Genomic DNA, 16,844 nt, shown 5'->3' with positions numbered 1-16,844 from the left:
TTACCGACAACAGCCTATGACTGGTTTTGACAAGAACCTAACACCTTTATTCCTCATCACCAACTCCTGACCGCGAGCCCACAGAAGGGCCGCGAGGACAAGCTGTCAGAAAACTGTCATCTTCACGTACTTGTCATCAGGGTGTCATCAAGGGTGAAGCACTTTCTGGGCTCCCTGCTCGTCACGCAGGGCATTTGGGGGAAATCCCACTATGTCCTGGGCTTCCCTTGTGACTCAGCTGGTAAAGAATCCGCCTGCAATGTGGGAGACCTGGGTTCCATCCCCAGGTTGGGAAGATCCCCTGGAGAAGGGAAAGGCTACCCACTCCAGTATTCTGGCCTGGAGAATTCCATGGACTGGATAGTCCATGGGGCCCCAAAGAGTCAGACACGACTGCACGATTTTCACTTTCAGTTTATCATGTCTTTATTCAAGAAAACTGAATTAACTAATATCTTCACTATTTTTAATAAACACAAAAAATTTATTATCTTAAAAATTTGGTTTCTTCATAAACAATTTTGTAAAGCAATTATCCTTCAATTAAGAATAAATAAAGTTTTTTTAAAAAATTGGTTTCTCACATTACTTTGAAATAAATTTCAAAGTGGATTAATAACAAAGAATAAAATGACAAAAATGCTAAAGAAAAATATAGGTGAATATTTGTATGTTTTGAGTCTTCAATGACTGTTATGTTGGTGTTTCAACTGAGAATCAGAATGTCTCCTGCCGTATCAGTAAACAGGATGCCAGACATCAGTGACTGCGGGCCTCCAGTGTTACCTGGTAAGCCCCGCGGGAGCTGGCGAAGGAAAGAATACCTGCCATCTAGCAGCCAGCAGACCACAGCCACTCCCCACGGTGAGCCCTGAGTGACTCAGGATGTGGAAACACAGGATCCTGGCCCCAGAGAGCTGAGGCCCACGGCACAGGAGTGATGTCAATGAGCCAGACTCTCGCATCTCCCCATACACGGAAAAACACGAAATTCAAATTCCTTAACTTGGGTTGTCTGGTTTTCTTTAATTTACAAAGAAATTTTTGACGTTGACGACTGCCGGCGGCCCTTTGTTGCAAAGCTTCTGTACAGCCTGCCTCCCACCTTCGCCTCCTCAGAGCGCGGCTCTCGGGGTCACTTGAGATACTGCCTCTGGGGCCCAAGTCCCAAGAATTTCCACCAAATAAAACATAACTCAGGTTTTTAGGTTGCTGTTTTTTCAGTCAACAACACGGAAGAATAAAGATGGAAACAACAGATGGCTGGGGGGAGCAGACTGTTTCACAAATAATGTTGAGAACTTGTCTATTTTTAAATAAACCAAGTCACGTTTTCTCCTGAATGTCAACAATACAAAAAAACAGTGACAGATTAAACAGTTAATTGGTTTAAAAAGTAGAAATATGGAAGAAAACAGTCGGTGACTGATTGGTCTCTCGTGGGAAGGTAATTCCAAGGTTGAAAGCAGAAAGCGGGGTAGAAATCACTAAGGGAAAAGCTAGATTTTATTTCAGGGAAAATATTGTTCATCAATAAAACATCACAAAGAAGTATGCAGAAATATTAAGTTGGACCCCTACCTCATATCACAGATTTCAAATAGATTAGCAATCTAAATATAAAACTTAAAACCATAGAAGTCTTAGGAAAAAAAAAAACAGCTGTAAATCTTCATGACTTTGGATAGGGCAATAGATTCTTAGCTGTGATACCAAAAATATAAGCAGCAAAAGGGAAAAAACAGATAAACTCAGCTTCATTGAATTAAAACTTCTGTGGATCGAGGGACTTTATCAAGAAAGGGAAAACATAAGCTACAGGATGGGAGAGAATACTTGCAGATCACAAACCTGATAAAGGCCTAACATCCAGAATACATAAAGAGCCTTACAACCTGACAACACAGAGACCAACAGCCCAACGAAAAACGAACAAAGGACTCGAATACGTTTTTCTCCAAAGAAGACACAGACAAATGGTCAGTAAGCACGTGAGAAGACGCACAAGGCTATCAGACGTTCAGCTCAGCTCAGTTCAGTTCAGTCGTGTCTGACTCTCCGCGACCCCATGAATCACGGCACGCCAGGCCTCCCTGTCCATCACCAGCTCCTGGAGTTCACTCAAACCCATGTCCACAGAGTCGGTGATGCCATCCAGCCATCTCATTCTCTGTCGTCCCCTTCTCCTCCCGCCCCCAACCCCTCCCAGCATCAGAGTCTTTTCCAGTGTCAAGTCGTCACATGAGGCGGCCAAAGTATTGCAGTTTCAGCTTTAGCATCAGTCTTTCCAGTGAACACCCAGGACTGATTTCCTCTAGGATGGACTGGTTGGATCTCCTTGCAGTATAAGGGACTCTCAAGAGTCTCCTCCAGCACCACAGTTCAAAAGCATCGATTCTTCGGCGATCAATCTTTATGGTCCAAACTCTCACGTATGTACATGACTACTGGAGAAACCATAGATGTGACTACACGAACCTTTGTTGGAAAAGTGATGCCCCTGCTTTTTAATACACATTATGTGAGATGAAAGAGGCCAGACACAAAAAGGGTCATGCATGATTCAGCTTACATGAAATTGCCAGCACAGGTAAATCCATGGAGATAGAAAGCAGGCTGGTGGTTGCCGCGGGTTTGGAGAAGCAGGGAATGGGGAGTAACTGCTTAGTGGATACAGGGTGATGAAAAATATTTGGAACTAGATCAACGTGGTGGTTGAACAACAGTGTTAACAGACTAAACACCAGTGCGTCCTTCACTTTAAAATGGTAATTTTAGGTTTTATAAATTTCACCTCAATAAAAAAATTATTTATAAAAGCAAAAAATTGTGTTTTTCCAATAAATTTTTTAAATTATTTATCTATTAGAAAAACTGATTTCTAATCGTTTTTTTATTTTTATTTTTTTTAATTTAAATAATTTTTATTTAATAAATGGTACAAAGCACAATGCCAAAAACATTAACATGTAAAATTTCACCAAATGAAAAAAATACTATAGAATACACAGTTGCAAAAAGCTACATTAAGTTATTTTACAACTGCCTCAAGCTTCAATTTCTAAAAAGGATTTCTAATCTTTTTTTAAAGTCACAGAGCTCATCATCAAATTGCTTATCCATGCACTGTAAGTGGCACCCTGACACGTAAAACACAGTCCCATCCCCAAGGGCCTTAAGCTGGAAAGCACAGACGGGCAGGACACAGAGAGCTACCGTCAGAGATCGCGCTCTCCCAGGGGCAGTGAGGGCGCAAAGACGTGCCTCCGGTTGTGCAGGAAAGGAAACAACTCCCAGAGAAGACATTGGAAATGAGCTTGAAGGGCTGAATGTGATTTTTCCCATCAGAGTGGTTGGTAGAGACGTACAGTAACAGGAGCAAACGTGCGCCCCCTCCGGTGGTCACATGGTTACCGAGAGGCAGGGCCTAGTCCAGCCTGGTGGTCTTCAGAGCTGCCCGCCTCTGCCACAGGGGCCGGAGGCAGAGGTCCACACCCCTCCTCTTCCTTCCTCTGGGCCTGACGCAGGGTTGGCAATAACCACGGTGACCAGTGAATGTCAGAGAAAGATAAGATGTGCATTAAAGAGGGAATTCCCAGGTGGGTCAACGAAAAAGAAGCCAAGCTTCCACCACAGGGGCCGTGGGCTCCATCCATGGTCGGGAAACTGACATCCCACGTGCTACACAGCCAAAAAAATAAATACGCATTACGGAACGCTCCTAAAAGCACAAGCACCAGGAAATCTATGAAACGGTAGTGACAGCTCGTGGCCTGGGTGGATACGGAAACAGGCTAAGGCAAGCAGGTGACCAGGAAGGGAACACAGCACAACCGGAAAGAAACGCCCGCGGAGTGAGCGGGAAGTGAGTCTGTGCCCACGGAGCACTTTGTCTGCAGTCCTACGGGATTCAGGCTGCGTCTCGAATACAATCACTGAGGTCTACTGGCCCTCGATCCCCGTTCGGGGGTCAGCCTTGGGGAGAAGCAAGGGTGTGCTGGTGGGTCGTTCAGGCTGGGAGCTGCCCAGGCCCCGGGGACACAGGGAGGGCAGGGCGGGCAGGCACAGCGCGCGCACCCCTACGGGGAGCAGAACCTGCCGCAGAAGAGAATGCTGCGGGAGCCATTGTGTCTGATGAAGAACAGGAAGGGGTGGTCTGCACAGAACCGGGGCCCGTCCACCACGGCGAAGTCAACTTCGATCGCGGCCGAGGCGGCCGCGGCCTCTGTGCCCTGCTCGTCCACCTCCACCACGCTCCTGTGGGCGAAGGCAGACAGACACAGGCCTCCGCCGGGCGACATGGCCGAGAAGTCAGCCTGGCCCAGCTGGAAGGCCTCAACCAGCCCCAGGCCCGGGAGCACGGACACCATGTCGTAGGTCTTCTCCAGCTTAAATTTCGGGAGGAAGACATCCACCTGACTCTTCTTCATGGAGTCAGGCTGGGTCCAGGCGAGGAGCTTCTCCCAGGTGAGCTGTTTCTCCACCTGAAAGGCCAGAATTTGGCTTTGGGATTCAGCAACGTCAGGCACCCCTGAGTCTCCTCTCCGGGACGGATGGCGCCACCTCCCCCACCCCCCCAAGTCACCTGGTGGACAGGTGTGCCATCTCGTGCTCTGGTACCCGAGCTCGTGCGCCCCAGGGGGAGGAGGGGCTCGAGGGCCAGCCGGGCAGGAAGGACGCACAGGACACTCACCGAGCTCAGAGGCACGTGGTCGTCGGGGAGCAGCACCAGCATGCTCAGCTCCTCGCCCGCGTACGGCAGCTCCAGCACCTGGGCCTGCACCTCCTTGATGCGGGCGAGTCTGAACTCCCCGTCCTGAAACATCATCTGCACCGGCCTCTGCTCCTTCTGCAGGAGTAAACAGACGACCTGGAATCAGGCACAGATCATCGGAGGAGGCAGCACCGTCTCGGGAGAGGCGGTGGACAGAGGGGTGTGCAGAACCCCCGATGGAAGCGGTATCCATGTCCCGGTTAGTGCTACAGACTCTCACCAGCTTCTCCCTGTTCCCATCGCAAGGCACCTGTCGTCAGCACAGCGGTGCTGGCCTGGGAAAGACAGTTCATTCAGCAAAATAAACGTGGTGCTCTGCTGTTCCCAGAAAGGAAGTCAGATTTCCAGAGCTAAAAGATGCCCAGTAAATATATCTAATGAAACAATAGAATCTGATGGAAATCACTGCTATTTAATTAGAAAAAAGTTTTATGAAACCTTAGAGTTTCCCAGCAGTGCAGCCCAGAATGTAGACAGACTCAGAAAACAGTGTGACAAGTGTGAGGGGCCGCAAGGGAGGTCCTCTGGGGGCCCAGAGGGTAAATTGTAGGGGCGGCAGGTTTAATTCCTGCTCAGGAAGCCAAGATCCCACACGCTGTGCTGCACGGTAAAAAAAGAACCATATGGGTCTTCATGCATTTAAATCCAACTGTACCAATTCTGAAACTTTAATTGGAGGAAATAACTTTTTAAAATACAGAAGTGCTCTATGTACACAGAAGTTAACTGAAATGCTACCCTTACTAAATTCAGTTTTACAAGTTGACACAGGTCATCTGTTAAAAAGATTAAAACAAATTTCTAAAACCCATGCCAGCTGTGGATGACTAGCTGTGCTCCCCTCCCACTCTGCAACTAGAAGGCTGATTATTTACAGTATACCATATTCGAAGAAAAGGGTTTTACTCCAATAAATTTCTGAATTGCATTAAAACGGTATTTTTATAAGGGCTGGCTATGGGGGAGTGGTTAACAAACTATTTTAATGCCTGTCTCAATTGAAATTAAACCTCAGTGTCAAGACTAAGGTCTGTGTCAGTTTTATTATTAGAAAGCTATGATTACTGAATTAATGATGATTAATTAATAGCAAATCAAGTCTGTATTTATTCTCATTTTTAAAATAATTGATTAAAGAAATACATTTTCTTATTCTTTCCCTCTGCAGACCCTATCCTACCCCCAACCCCCATCATAGTAATACCCAGATCACACTTTCCTAACACCTGTGGGGGTTTTAACTTTGGATTTCTTCTTCATTTTTTGCTTTCTATCTGAGCAATTTGGACTTAAAAGAAAACCTTAAGCTTTCAGGCTGAATGCAGGATGAACACACTCATACAGCAATGACTTTATGACAAATTATCAAAGCTCTAGAAGTAATAAAAAATCCAATAGATTAAAGGCAACAAGTGTTTTTCAAACCTTCAGTTCTTCACCACTGAGTTTAAAATTTCATTCAGAAATGTGTGAAGTTTCAAATTATCATTAACCAATGATTTATGCTCTTACAAAGCTAAATTTTTCAATTTTTTCACCAGATTCTCAGGATGTTCGGAAGTTTCCCCCACCTGGTTTACTCTGAAAGGCATCTCCCTGGTGAACGCCTTGTCGAATTCCTCACTCCACCTCCCTTTGAAGTAGACAGCATTGACCAGAACCAGCCTGGTCTCTGCATTGATGGAGTCAGCAGGCAACAACTCTGGAATCTTACCTTAGGGAGAAGTAGAGAATACAAAGCACGGTTAAAAACCCCTTGATAAGGCTCACTGGAAAATCCCGATTATAGTCTAGAACCAAAGTCCTCGTTTCAGATTTTCCCAGTTTGGGTTGTTCTGCAAGGAACCTGCACACACGGGTGGAGTTTACAATCACGGTGCTTCAGGACCTCTGCAAAGTGGGTGCCGTGAACCACTTCATCACTCAAGGAGAAGTCTGCTCTGGGTGGGTGGAGACAGAGGGGTGGGCTGGAGAGGCCACAGCCAGAGCCAGCCTTCCAGGACTGCGCAGGGACTTGTCGCAGGAGGCCCCCACAAATGGCTCAGAGGGCACACCATCAGCAAAAGGACAAGCTTCTGGAAGCCTCTAGCAAAGGTTTCACTATTTGATCCTCCAGACATTCTCAGAGACAGTCAGGTAGCACGTGAAAGGTACTTCTTTATCCCCCAGAGATCAAGTCAAGCCTTTTCAATGAACTAAGAGCACCCCTGCTAATTCACGCCTCCAGAGGGCAGAGGAAAAACAGGGCAAGGATGGCTAAGTCATGAGGCCACCTCCTGGGCCACCTCCTGCTCTCCGCTGGCTCCTGTCTTAGCAGAAACAGCACTGCCCTTCGTGGTACCCTATGGAATGGGTACAGAGGGCCCTGCGTGGGCCCAACACGGCCATCGTGGGGCCAAGGCCACAGCGGGGCACCCTGGGGACAGAGGCGAGCGAGGCTCAACCCGCCCCCGGGCAGTGATTTGTCTGCAGGACCATCAGCCCGGGCGTGTCGCCCCAGCTGGGGACAGGCGTGGAGGAGGACACAAGAAAGGACAGGAGGGGGTCAGGCTGGTGTGACGAGGGCCACAGAGCCTGCTCAGAGGCGGCCCCAGCCTCCTTCCTACAGAGACGCGGCAGTCACCGACGCGTGGACACACACCCAAGGGAGACGACGCTTCTCTGTAAGGCGTTAACCTGGAAGCCCGGCCTGTGAGCTTCTGCTCCTGCAGGTCACTCTGCTCTGGGCAGAATGGACACAATGAAGTCTCTGCTATTGAAAACCTGAGCATCTGATCAGAACCTCTGTGAGTCCATTAACGTTCAGATAGTCCATGGGGCCCAGACAACACAGCTCTGAACATCAGAAAGACCAGGAACAGCAGAGGAGCAGGGAGTGGGGAGCAGGAGGGGCGGAAGTGGGGAGGCACCATGGAGCACTGACCTTCGGTCTTCTTTGAGACCCAAGCGTTGATCTGCTTCCTGGACGGCTCTGCAGCTTCGGCAAAGGACAGCTGCTCCAGCTCAGCATAGTAGAAGCGAAGACACGATTCCTTAAAGGTCTTTGGAGAGGAGAGTGGTCAGCGAGTTTCCAAAATTCTGAACAGTATATATATTAAAGTAACCATTAATCCCTTAAAGGTGGTCATTCTAGTCTGCTAAATTTGAAAAGATCAGCGTTTATAAACAGGTAAGAACTCAGCTATGAATAATCATAATGGATAAATGCATTTTAGAAATAGTCAAATTTCAACAAGTACAGGTAGAGAATTACAGGTTTCAAAAATCATACTCATAAGTGTCAGTTCTCTGGGGTCTTTCTCTGACACTCTACATTTTGATCACATCTTGTACTGTTCTGTTGATTGAACTTACAGAGAGAAATTCACACGTCTTCTCCCCAAAGATCCTGTTGGCCGTCCTGAGCAAGTACTGAGTGTCAGGCTTGTTCAGCTCAGCAAGAAGCTTCTGGAAATCCTGGTGAAAGTCTTTCTCTGTGTTTAAGGAAAGCACCTATTGAGATAAGTAATTTTAAATGATCAATATTGCCCTTCAGTTTCTAAAAGTTTTGTGACCAACATTTTTTCTCAAATACTTCACAAAATATTCCTAAAGGGACACTACTTTTAAGTGTGGACTTAGTACATACTAGAGAAGCAAGACTGGAGAAGGCAATGCACCCCACTGCAGTACTCTAGCCTGGAGAATCCCAGGGACGGGGGAGCCTGGTAGGCTGCAGTCCATGGGGTCACGAAGAGTCGGACATGACTGAGCGACTTCACTTTCACTTTTCACTTTCACACATTGGAGAAGGAAATGGCAACCCACTCCAGTGTTCTTGCCTGGAGAATCCCAGGGACGGGGGAGCCTGGTCGGCTTCCGTCTATGGGGTCACACAGAGTCGGACACGACTGAAGAGACTTAGCAGCAGCAGAGAAGCAGGACAACATGGGGGAGGGGGAGATTCAGAGAGAAAGTAGAACAGAGACGGGTAGACGAGTTGGCCTTTCTGCCTCAGTTGACCCCTCTGTGTTCAAGGATGACTAAGAAGGAAAGGAGGAAGAGACTGGGAAAATTCAGAGGAGGGGCTGCTTTACAATCTCGCACCCTAAGGAAAGCGCAAGTGTGCCTAAACGGGGACAGCTTAACTCTAAAATTTACCAAAAAAAAATGGAGAGACTCAGACAAAGGTGTTAAAGTCCAAGGAGAAATGAGTGTGAACAGTGACGGGGGAGGGACCGCGCTTCCAGAGTCGGCCGGCGCCCAGAGCCCACAGCCCGCAGGCCGGGAGCCCTTCCCGAGGCAGGCCAGGCAGCCAGGCGGAGTTCGCACCCTGAGGGCCTGTGACCTCAGCACAGGAAGGCCAGGCCCACTCCACGCCACCCCAGACAACCTGCGGGCTCCCCCAGGAAGCTCCTCTAGGGCTCCTGCGCCGGCCTGATACATACTAAAGTTCATCAGGAATAAAGAACCACTCTCGACACCTCCCTCACACATGAGCTGGGAAATTATGATGATGAGTAATCGCTGCCGTCAAGGGTTCTCAGAGGAACAGAGAGGCAGAGTGAAACAGAAGGCGCCCGGCATTGGGGAGGCCCCATGTGCACCGCAGGACCTCACCTCCTTCTGGGTGACTCCTGCGTAAGTTCCTCTGTCCGCTCTAGAAACTTCCCTGATGACAGGACAGACTCGAGTGCGTGTTCCTGAGTAGCTGTTCATCTAGGCTAACTCACACCTAAGCATCTCTACAGGTAAAAAGCCCCTGCCTTTGCACCTTCTTTGCACATTTCTGCTTATCCCCTGACTCAGCTGGAAAGCATGGTGGTATATCATTGAGTGGAAATACCTATTAACCTACCCTTCCCACCAACGAACAGCTGTAAGTTTTCGTATAAACATCAGTACTCAAACTGAGACAGAGCTCAGCTGCTGAGATCTCAAGCAATTGTTATCATTTCCTAAGCAAAAATAAAAGTATTAAGACAAAAGTTTGATAGTCATGTCCAGGCTATTAACTGGAGAAGAATTACCCAAGAAAAACCTCGGTGAAGGAGCCCTCAGCTCCGCCCTCTGCGTCTGGGCAGCCCCAGCCCCTCCTGAGGCAGCACGCGTCCGCACCCGCATCCACCGCACCCTCCCACGGGCAGGCCTGCAGGCGGTCTGCAGCCGGGCGAGCGGACAGGACACGGGAAAGAGCCCCTCTCCCGGCTCACCTGGGCCACCTGGGCAGCAGTGTCCCCTCTGGCTCCCAGGAGGACCATGGCCAGGACCGAGGAGAGGCTCACGGGAGAAAGAAACACGTTGCCTGAAGGGTCGTCTTCACACAGGACCTTTAAAAGGCGGAGGGCGAAGGTGCCATTTGCTTCACAGAGCGCATCCATGAGGCCAGGGCTGGAGTCTAAGAGCGGAGAGAAAAGGCCCTCAGTAACCCTGAACGCCATCCCCCTGACACAGGACACTGTCCTTTCAGGGTGAAGCGCAAAATAGCCTACGGAGCAAGATCCGTGTACGGGTGCTTTCCATCTTAATAGGAAGTCCAAGGTTAGGGTCACTAACTATGTGTGGTCCTGGCAGCAGGTCAAGCAGCTGAGAGCCTCGGGGAGTGAACAGCAATGGCTAATGGGGGTGCACACACACAGACACACACACTCTGCTGGGCTCCTGGGAGCAGTGAAGTCCAGTCCTTTCCCATCTGAGAAGGGGGCGGACAGGGCCAGAGAGGAGGAGGGGAGAGACCCCCCGTGAGAGCCTAGTCAGCCTTCTGCCGGTCCGCACGAGGCCCCGTGTATTCTTGCATATACTCCTGAGAAATCCCTGGGAGATGTTCAGTTATGAACCAGACCAGGTCTCCCCAGTTTCCAGCTGATGGCTGAGAAATATTTGAGAAGCTGAACTGAAGCCAGACAGGCTGGAATCCGGGAGGAGATGGGCTGTGAAGTGAGACATTTCCACCTACAGCGGCTGGTCTGTCCGAGCCGGGCCTCGGGTCCTGATGGTCAGCAAGTGTCCCTGAACCCCGACCCAGCTCAGGGCGCCTGCCCTCCGCTCCCCAGCTCTCAGGGACCCTCAGACACGGAATGTGGGCCCAGACACTGTGCTTGTTTTTAAATTTTCAGTTCTTTTTTTTTTTTTTTTTTACCAGAATCAGGTTTTGAAGGTTCCCTCCTTCCTTCCCTCAACAGCCACCAGTGGACACCGAGCCTGACGCTGGAAACCGGGTCCTGAGGGACACAGGAGAGGAAAGGGCTAAAGACAGGGGTTCAGCAGAGGACAGTCAGGGTGACGGGGTGCAGCCAGGGCCAGCACTGAGGTCGTGGGAGAGGCAGGGGAGGTCAGAGGTGGTCAGGCAGGTGGGCGGGGTGCCCCAGCCCACCTGAAAGCGGACATGGCAAACCATCAGCCCCCAGCGACCTGTGGCCACCCTTCCTTGGTAACGAGACCCTCACTCACACCGCAGCTGGCCTCAGGCCCTGAGAGGCCCCCGTGTCCTCCCGACCCGCTCCAGCCCCCTTCAGCCACCATCAAGCCTCGCCTCCTGTCCCCTTAAAGCTGTCCAGCCAGGCTGGCCCTGACCCCGCGTCTGGTCTGGCCCACATTCTCCCTGCGGCCGCTCGAAGCCTGAGAACAGGAGTGCCCCACTGCCCACCTATCCCCACCACTGCGGCAGACGGAGACCCTTCACTCAGGCTGTTGCCTGGCCCAGCCCGGGGGCTCAAACACACCTGACCGCCACGGCTCATCCTCCTGCCAGACCGGAGAGCCCCTTCAGCCCCTCCGAGGCCTGTGACCTCGGAGAGCTCCGCTTACCCAGCTCCCCATCCTGCACCCAGGCCGTCACTCTCCCGCCTCCAGGCGGCAGCGCAGCGGCGGCTCGTCCCCACCTTCTGGACGCGCCCTGAGCCCGAGTCCCGCCGGCGCTCCCGTCAGCTCAGCTCCCTGCCGCGCGGGAGGGGCTCACCTGCCTCCGCGGCTCCGGACGCTCCGCCGACACCGACACCGAGCGGCCTCGGCCCGGGCCGGGAACAGGCCCCGAAGGGCGGCGCCGCCGCAACCCCGCCCCGCCCACAACTTCCAGGTCCCGCCCGCCCCCGGGAGCTCGGGTTCTGCGCCGACCCGGGCCTGGGGATGCGGCGGGGGCCTCCGGATGCGGGGTCAGGGTGGGCGGACCCGGGCCTCGGGATGCGGAGTGTTTTCAGTCTTTACTTCATGATCGGACTTTCAGCTCTAGAGAAGAAACAGAGCTGGTGTCTGGCAAGCGCACCCCAGCAGGCCTGGGTAACCCGTCAGAGCACCAACTCCCACCACCAAGGTCAGGCCCTCTTGGCCTCCTAACTCTCAGCCCAGTGAGTCCTGTAAGGGTATTGTTAGCAAAAGACCATGCCGGCAGCTCTGCCTGCGGGCACTGCAGGCACTCAGATGCCATTTCTCAGCAGCCTACAAAGAGCAATGCTGAGCATGGCCCTGTTCTGCACAGGTTTCCCAAACTTTGAAGGCCTTTATCTTTCTACACTTGCTTTTTCCTTATCTTTGAAAACCTTTCTCCCTTTCAATTTGTTTCCTCCATGAGGGCTGCATTCTTCCATAATGAAGATTGTCAGCTCAAATAGCAGGGACGTCTCGGCCTCTCCCACTCCCAACGCCCAGAGAGTGGCACTGGGCTGGGCGCTGGGCACCTGGCTGAGGACACGACCTCCGACCTGAGGTGCCTCACATGTGATGAGAACAACAAAAGTGCTCAAAGGTACTTCCTAGATGTTATCAGAAAACATCTAGATGGTGGCAGCCACACACAAATTCCCCAAGAATGTCCCCGCCAGACACTTCACTCTGGACGGACTTTATGGAGCAGCTTCCGTGTTCCCTACGAGGTAGGTGACCGCCCTTAGGACAGCCTCATTCTCCTTGACTTGATTTTGTGTCCGTAGCATCAACCACAGTGTCTGGACAGATTTCTAAAGGGATGGTGAGGCTTCCTGGGGGATGTGATTATGCACAAATATTTTTTAAATTAATTAATTTATTTTAATTGGAGGCTAATTACATATTGTGGTGGGTTTTGCCATACATTGACATGAATCAGCCATGGGTGTACATGTGTCCCCCATCCTGAAACCGCCTCCCACCTCCCTCCCACCCCATCCCTCTGGGTCATCCCAGTGCACCAGGCCTGAGCACCTTGTCTCATGCATCGAACCTGGACTGGTGATCTGTTTCACATATGATAATATACATGTTTCATTGCTGTTCTCTCAAATCATCCCACCCTCGCCCTCTCCCACAGAGTCCAAAAGTCTGTTCTTTACATCTGTGTCTCTTTTGCTCTCTCGCATATAAGGTCATCGTTACCATCTTTCTAAATTCCATATGTATGCATTAATATACTGCATTGGTGTTTTTCTTTCTGGCTTACTTCACTCTGTATAATAGGCTCCAGTTTCATCCACCTCATTAGAATGGATTCAAATGCATTCTTTTTAATAGGTGAGTAATATTCCATTGTGTATATGTACCACAGCTTTCTTATCCATTCGTCTGCCAATGGGCATCTAGGTTGCTTCCATGCCCTGGCTATTGTAAACAGTGCCGCGATAAACATTGGGGTTCACCTGTCTCTTTCAATTCTGGTTTCCTCGGTGTGTATGCCCAGCAGTGGGGTTGCTGGGTCATATGGCAGTTCTATTTCCAGTTTTTTAAGGAATCTCCACACTATTCTTCACAGTGGCTGTACTAGTTTGCATTCCCACTAACAGTGTAAGAGGGTTTCCTTTTCTCCACACCCTCTCTAGCATTTATTGTTTGTAGACTTTTTGATAGCAGCCATTGTCACTGGCATGACATGCTGCCTTTTTGTGCTTTTGATTTGCATTTCTTTGATAATGAGTGATGTTGAGCATCTTTTCATGTGTTTGTTAGCCATCTGTATGTCTTCTTTGGAGAAATGTCTGTTTAGTTCTTTGGCCCATTTTTTGATTGGGTTTTTATTTTTCTGGTATTGAGCTGCAGGAGCTGCTTGTATATTTTTGAGATTAATTTTTGTCAGTTGCTTCACTTGCTACTATTTTCTCCTATTCTGAAGGCTGTCTTTTCACCTTGCTTATAGTTTCCTGCATTGTTCAAAAGCTTTTAAATTTAATTAGGTCCCATTTGTTTATTTTTGCTTTTATTTCCATTACTCTGGGAGGTGGGTCATAGAGGATTCTGCTGTGATTTATGTCAGAGAGTTTTGTCAATGCTTTCCTCTAGCAGTTTTATAGTTTCCGGTCTTAAATTTAGATCTTTAATCCATTTTGAGTTTATTTTTGTGTATGGTGTTAGAAAGTGTTCTTGTTTCATTGTTTTACAAGTGGTTGACCAGTTTCCCCAGCACCACTTTTTAAAGAGATTCTCTTTTCTCCATGTATATTCTTGCCTCCTTTGTCACAAATGTGAAAGCTCTTCCTGCAGCCAGAAGCAGAGGGAAAGAGCATTTTAGATACGAGTCATTCTGGAAAGAGGCGGTGGTGGGTGGGGGGATGTGTCCTGGAGGGGATTGAGGAGAAGACAGCGGCAGGAAGGAGCCTTGAAATCCAAGCCAGGCCAGATCGGGAAGGGCCTGCACCCGGCACACGGAACCCAGAGAAGGGCGCCTGGGGGTTCCGGGGTTCCGCACATAAAGCGCTGGACAGTCGGCTCCCCTGCTCCCTGCACCCCTGTCTTCAATGTTTTAGCTTCTGGAAAGAAACAGGAGGTGGCTGGGAGGAGGAGCCCCAAGCCAGGAAGGTGTCCCAGTGTTCGGCAACACTGAAAGACAGATCAGGCTGACGGTTAAAAATGTTAACGTTAATTAACCAGGTTAAACGTTGATTAACCAGGAGATTCCTGGGTCATGAGGCTGACCCAGTACCATCCCCAGTGAGGTCAAGCCCCCGAAATGGCACCAGGAGCTGAGATGAAGGATGCAGGAGTCACAGAGGAGCGCGTGGCTCTGCAGCCCAGTCAGAGGCTCGGGGCCCCTCCTCCAGCTCCCTGGTCTCACCCACCACCACCCTGCGTGTCATGGCAGAAAAGGGGGACTTCAGCGTGGCGGTAGGGAGGGTTTTTTCCAGACCGAGGAACTTCATGAAAACTACACAGATTGAAAGCTTCAGTTTCATAAAGAGGTTTCTCTCTAAAATCCCTGTTCAGTCCTAATGTGGATTTATGATGCAGAGGAAAGGACCAGGTTGGACCTAAAGAGACACTGAAGGAGCAAGTCAAGTGATAGGGGTAAAATGCCGTGAGCCTCAGACCTGCTGCAATAGCAGTGTGACTCAGAAAGGGGTAAGAGGTCCTGGTGGGCGGTGAGGGTGGCGGTGACCGGCCCAGGAGCGGAGAGCTGGGAAGGGAGGGCCCAGGGTGGTCCTCCACCAGCACAGCGGGAACAGGGAGTCGGGGGGACGCACAGGCTGGGGTACATGGGGTGGACGTATTGGGAGTGACCCCATGGAGGGGGCTGCAGAAACAAGCAAGGAGGCAGACAATTCAGAAGCAATATTAAAATTCAAAATCAGAGTTTCAGACGTGTGTCTCTAAGCCTGCGTTTAAGACATGTGCTAGCATTGCTTGTATTTCCTGATCATGAATGTCTGAACCTGACTTCCTGACAGCAGTTACACCTATTTGCTCCACAGAGTTGGTGGGCAGTTTCCAGAAGACCCTGCATGTCACGTTTGTTAACTTCAGGGAGAAGTGATGGGGAGCTTGGTAAACGTCTGTGTCCACCACTGTTGTCGCGAAATACCACCACTGACTTTGCGCATGACCCACTAGGCCCCGCAGAGAAACCTCCAGACACCTCGCTGTGCTGGAATTGTGCTGGGCTCCGACGTGAAGGGGGGCTGAGTGCGTGTCCAGCCAGCATTGCTCAGAGGCAGCGCCGCTGACAAGTGGGGCCAGATGACCACTCCTCCTGTGGCTGCCTGTGCACCTCCCACTGGAGGCCAGCTGCGTGCCCTCAGTTATGACAGCAAAAACGCCTGCAGGCGCGCTGCTTGTCTTCACGGGGGCACAGTGCCCACCAGCTGAAGACGGCGTCACCAACTCACTCAGGCCAGGAGGGCAGAAATCATGGTAGCCGGAGGAAGCCAGAGAAAATCTCTCTGGGACTGAATCTAACCTGGCCTGGGGAATACAGGGAAGAGCACATGTAGACATGAAAGTGAAAATGCTTCACCAGCGATTTCATAGAATTTTCCAGACCCAGCGGAGACCTTGTCACAATGAAGATTAGGTGATTCCTGTATGCCCCCCCACCCCCGATCCCCACCCCAGCCAGACATCACCTGCTCCATGAGCAGAACCAGGACCCCGGGGAGCCCCAGGTGGGATCCCTGGACGCATCTCAGGCGAAGGAGCCCACAGCCGGGCACTAACTGCTGCGGTTAGTTACATTTCATGTGAATTATATATGTGATGTCAAGTGTGCGTTGATGTCGTGCACGCGCGGGGCCAGCACACATGCACCCTGAGTGTGCGGTGATCGCCTGTCGGAAACACCTGTTCGCTCGCAAGCAGCCAGGCCTGGTCCCCACGCTCACCACCGGTGACTCTGGCCGACAGGCCCCGGGGGGCGAGAGCCCCTCTCCCTGTGCGCCAGCCTCCAGCACTCTCTGAGCCAGAACCACGCACACTCAGCGCTCAGAGCCGCAGCGCCGCACGCCGGGGGCAGGGCAGGTGTGACCCTGCTTGGAGCTCTGTCGTCCCCTTCTCCTGCCCTCAATCTTTCCCGGCATCACGGTCTTCTCCAATGAGTCAGTTTTTTACATCAGGTGGCCACAGTATTGGACCTTCAACTTCAACATCAGTTCTTCCAATGTTCAGGACTGCTTTCCTTTAGGATTAACTGGTTTGATCTCCTTGCAGTCGAAGGGACTTTCAAGAGTCTTCTCCAGACCACAGCTCAAAAGCATCAGTCCTTTGACGCTCAGTCTTTATGACCCAACTCTCCCATCCATATATGAGCTCTCTAAACACCCCAGCTTTCACTAGATGAGCCTTCGTCAGTAAGAAGTGTCTCTGCTTTTTGATATGCTCTCTAGGTTAGACATAAGTTTTCATTCAAGGAGCAAGAGTC

General features: G+C 50.6%; 1 protein-coding gene across 3 annotated transcripts; it reads right to left on the bottom strand.

The window, feature by feature from the left end:
- Nucleotides 1-571: 571 nt before the first annotated feature.
- On the bottom strand, nucleotides 572-11,796 carry SERPINB9 (serpin family B member 9). Of its 3 annotated transcripts, none has more exons than XM_055406778.2 (8): nucleotides 11,712-11,796; nucleotides 10,893-10,974; nucleotides 9,967-10,151; nucleotides 8,129-8,266; nucleotides 7,698-7,815; nucleotides 6,346-6,488; nucleotides 4,694-4,849; nucleotides 572-4,484 (listed from the first exon to the last, which is right to left on the bottom strand). In XM_055406778.2, the coding sequence occupies exons 3-8, from the start codon at nucleotides 10,132-10,134 to the stop codon at nucleotides 4,080-4,082; spliced, it is 1,128 nt and encodes a 375-aa protein (XP_055262753.2). In that variant the 5' UTR covers nucleotides 10,135-10,151; nucleotides 10,893-10,974; nucleotides 11,712-11,796; the 3' UTR covers nucleotides 572-4,079. The 3 variants fall into 3 exon arrangements, with proteins under 3 accessions (XP_055262753.2, XP_055262750.2, XP_055262754.2); XM_055406775.2 differs by lacking the exon at nucleotides 11,712-11,796 and adding an exon at nucleotides 11,476-11,616; XM_055406779.2 differs by lacking the exon at nucleotides 10,893-10,974 and having other exon boundaries at nucleotides 11,712-11,762.
- Nucleotides 11,797-16,844: the final 5,048 nt, after the last annotated feature.

Source organism: Moschus berezovskii, chromosome 23, assembly GCF_049115385.1.
Source record: "Moschus berezovskii isolate FMDL1 chromosome 23, NW_MosBer_1.0, whole genome shotgun sequence".
NCBI lineage: Eukaryota > Metazoa > Chordata > Mammalia > Artiodactyla > Moschidae > Moschus > Moschus berezovskii.
Note: the sequence above shows the minus strand (reverse complement) of the source record. Positions and strands in the feature narration are given on the sequence as shown.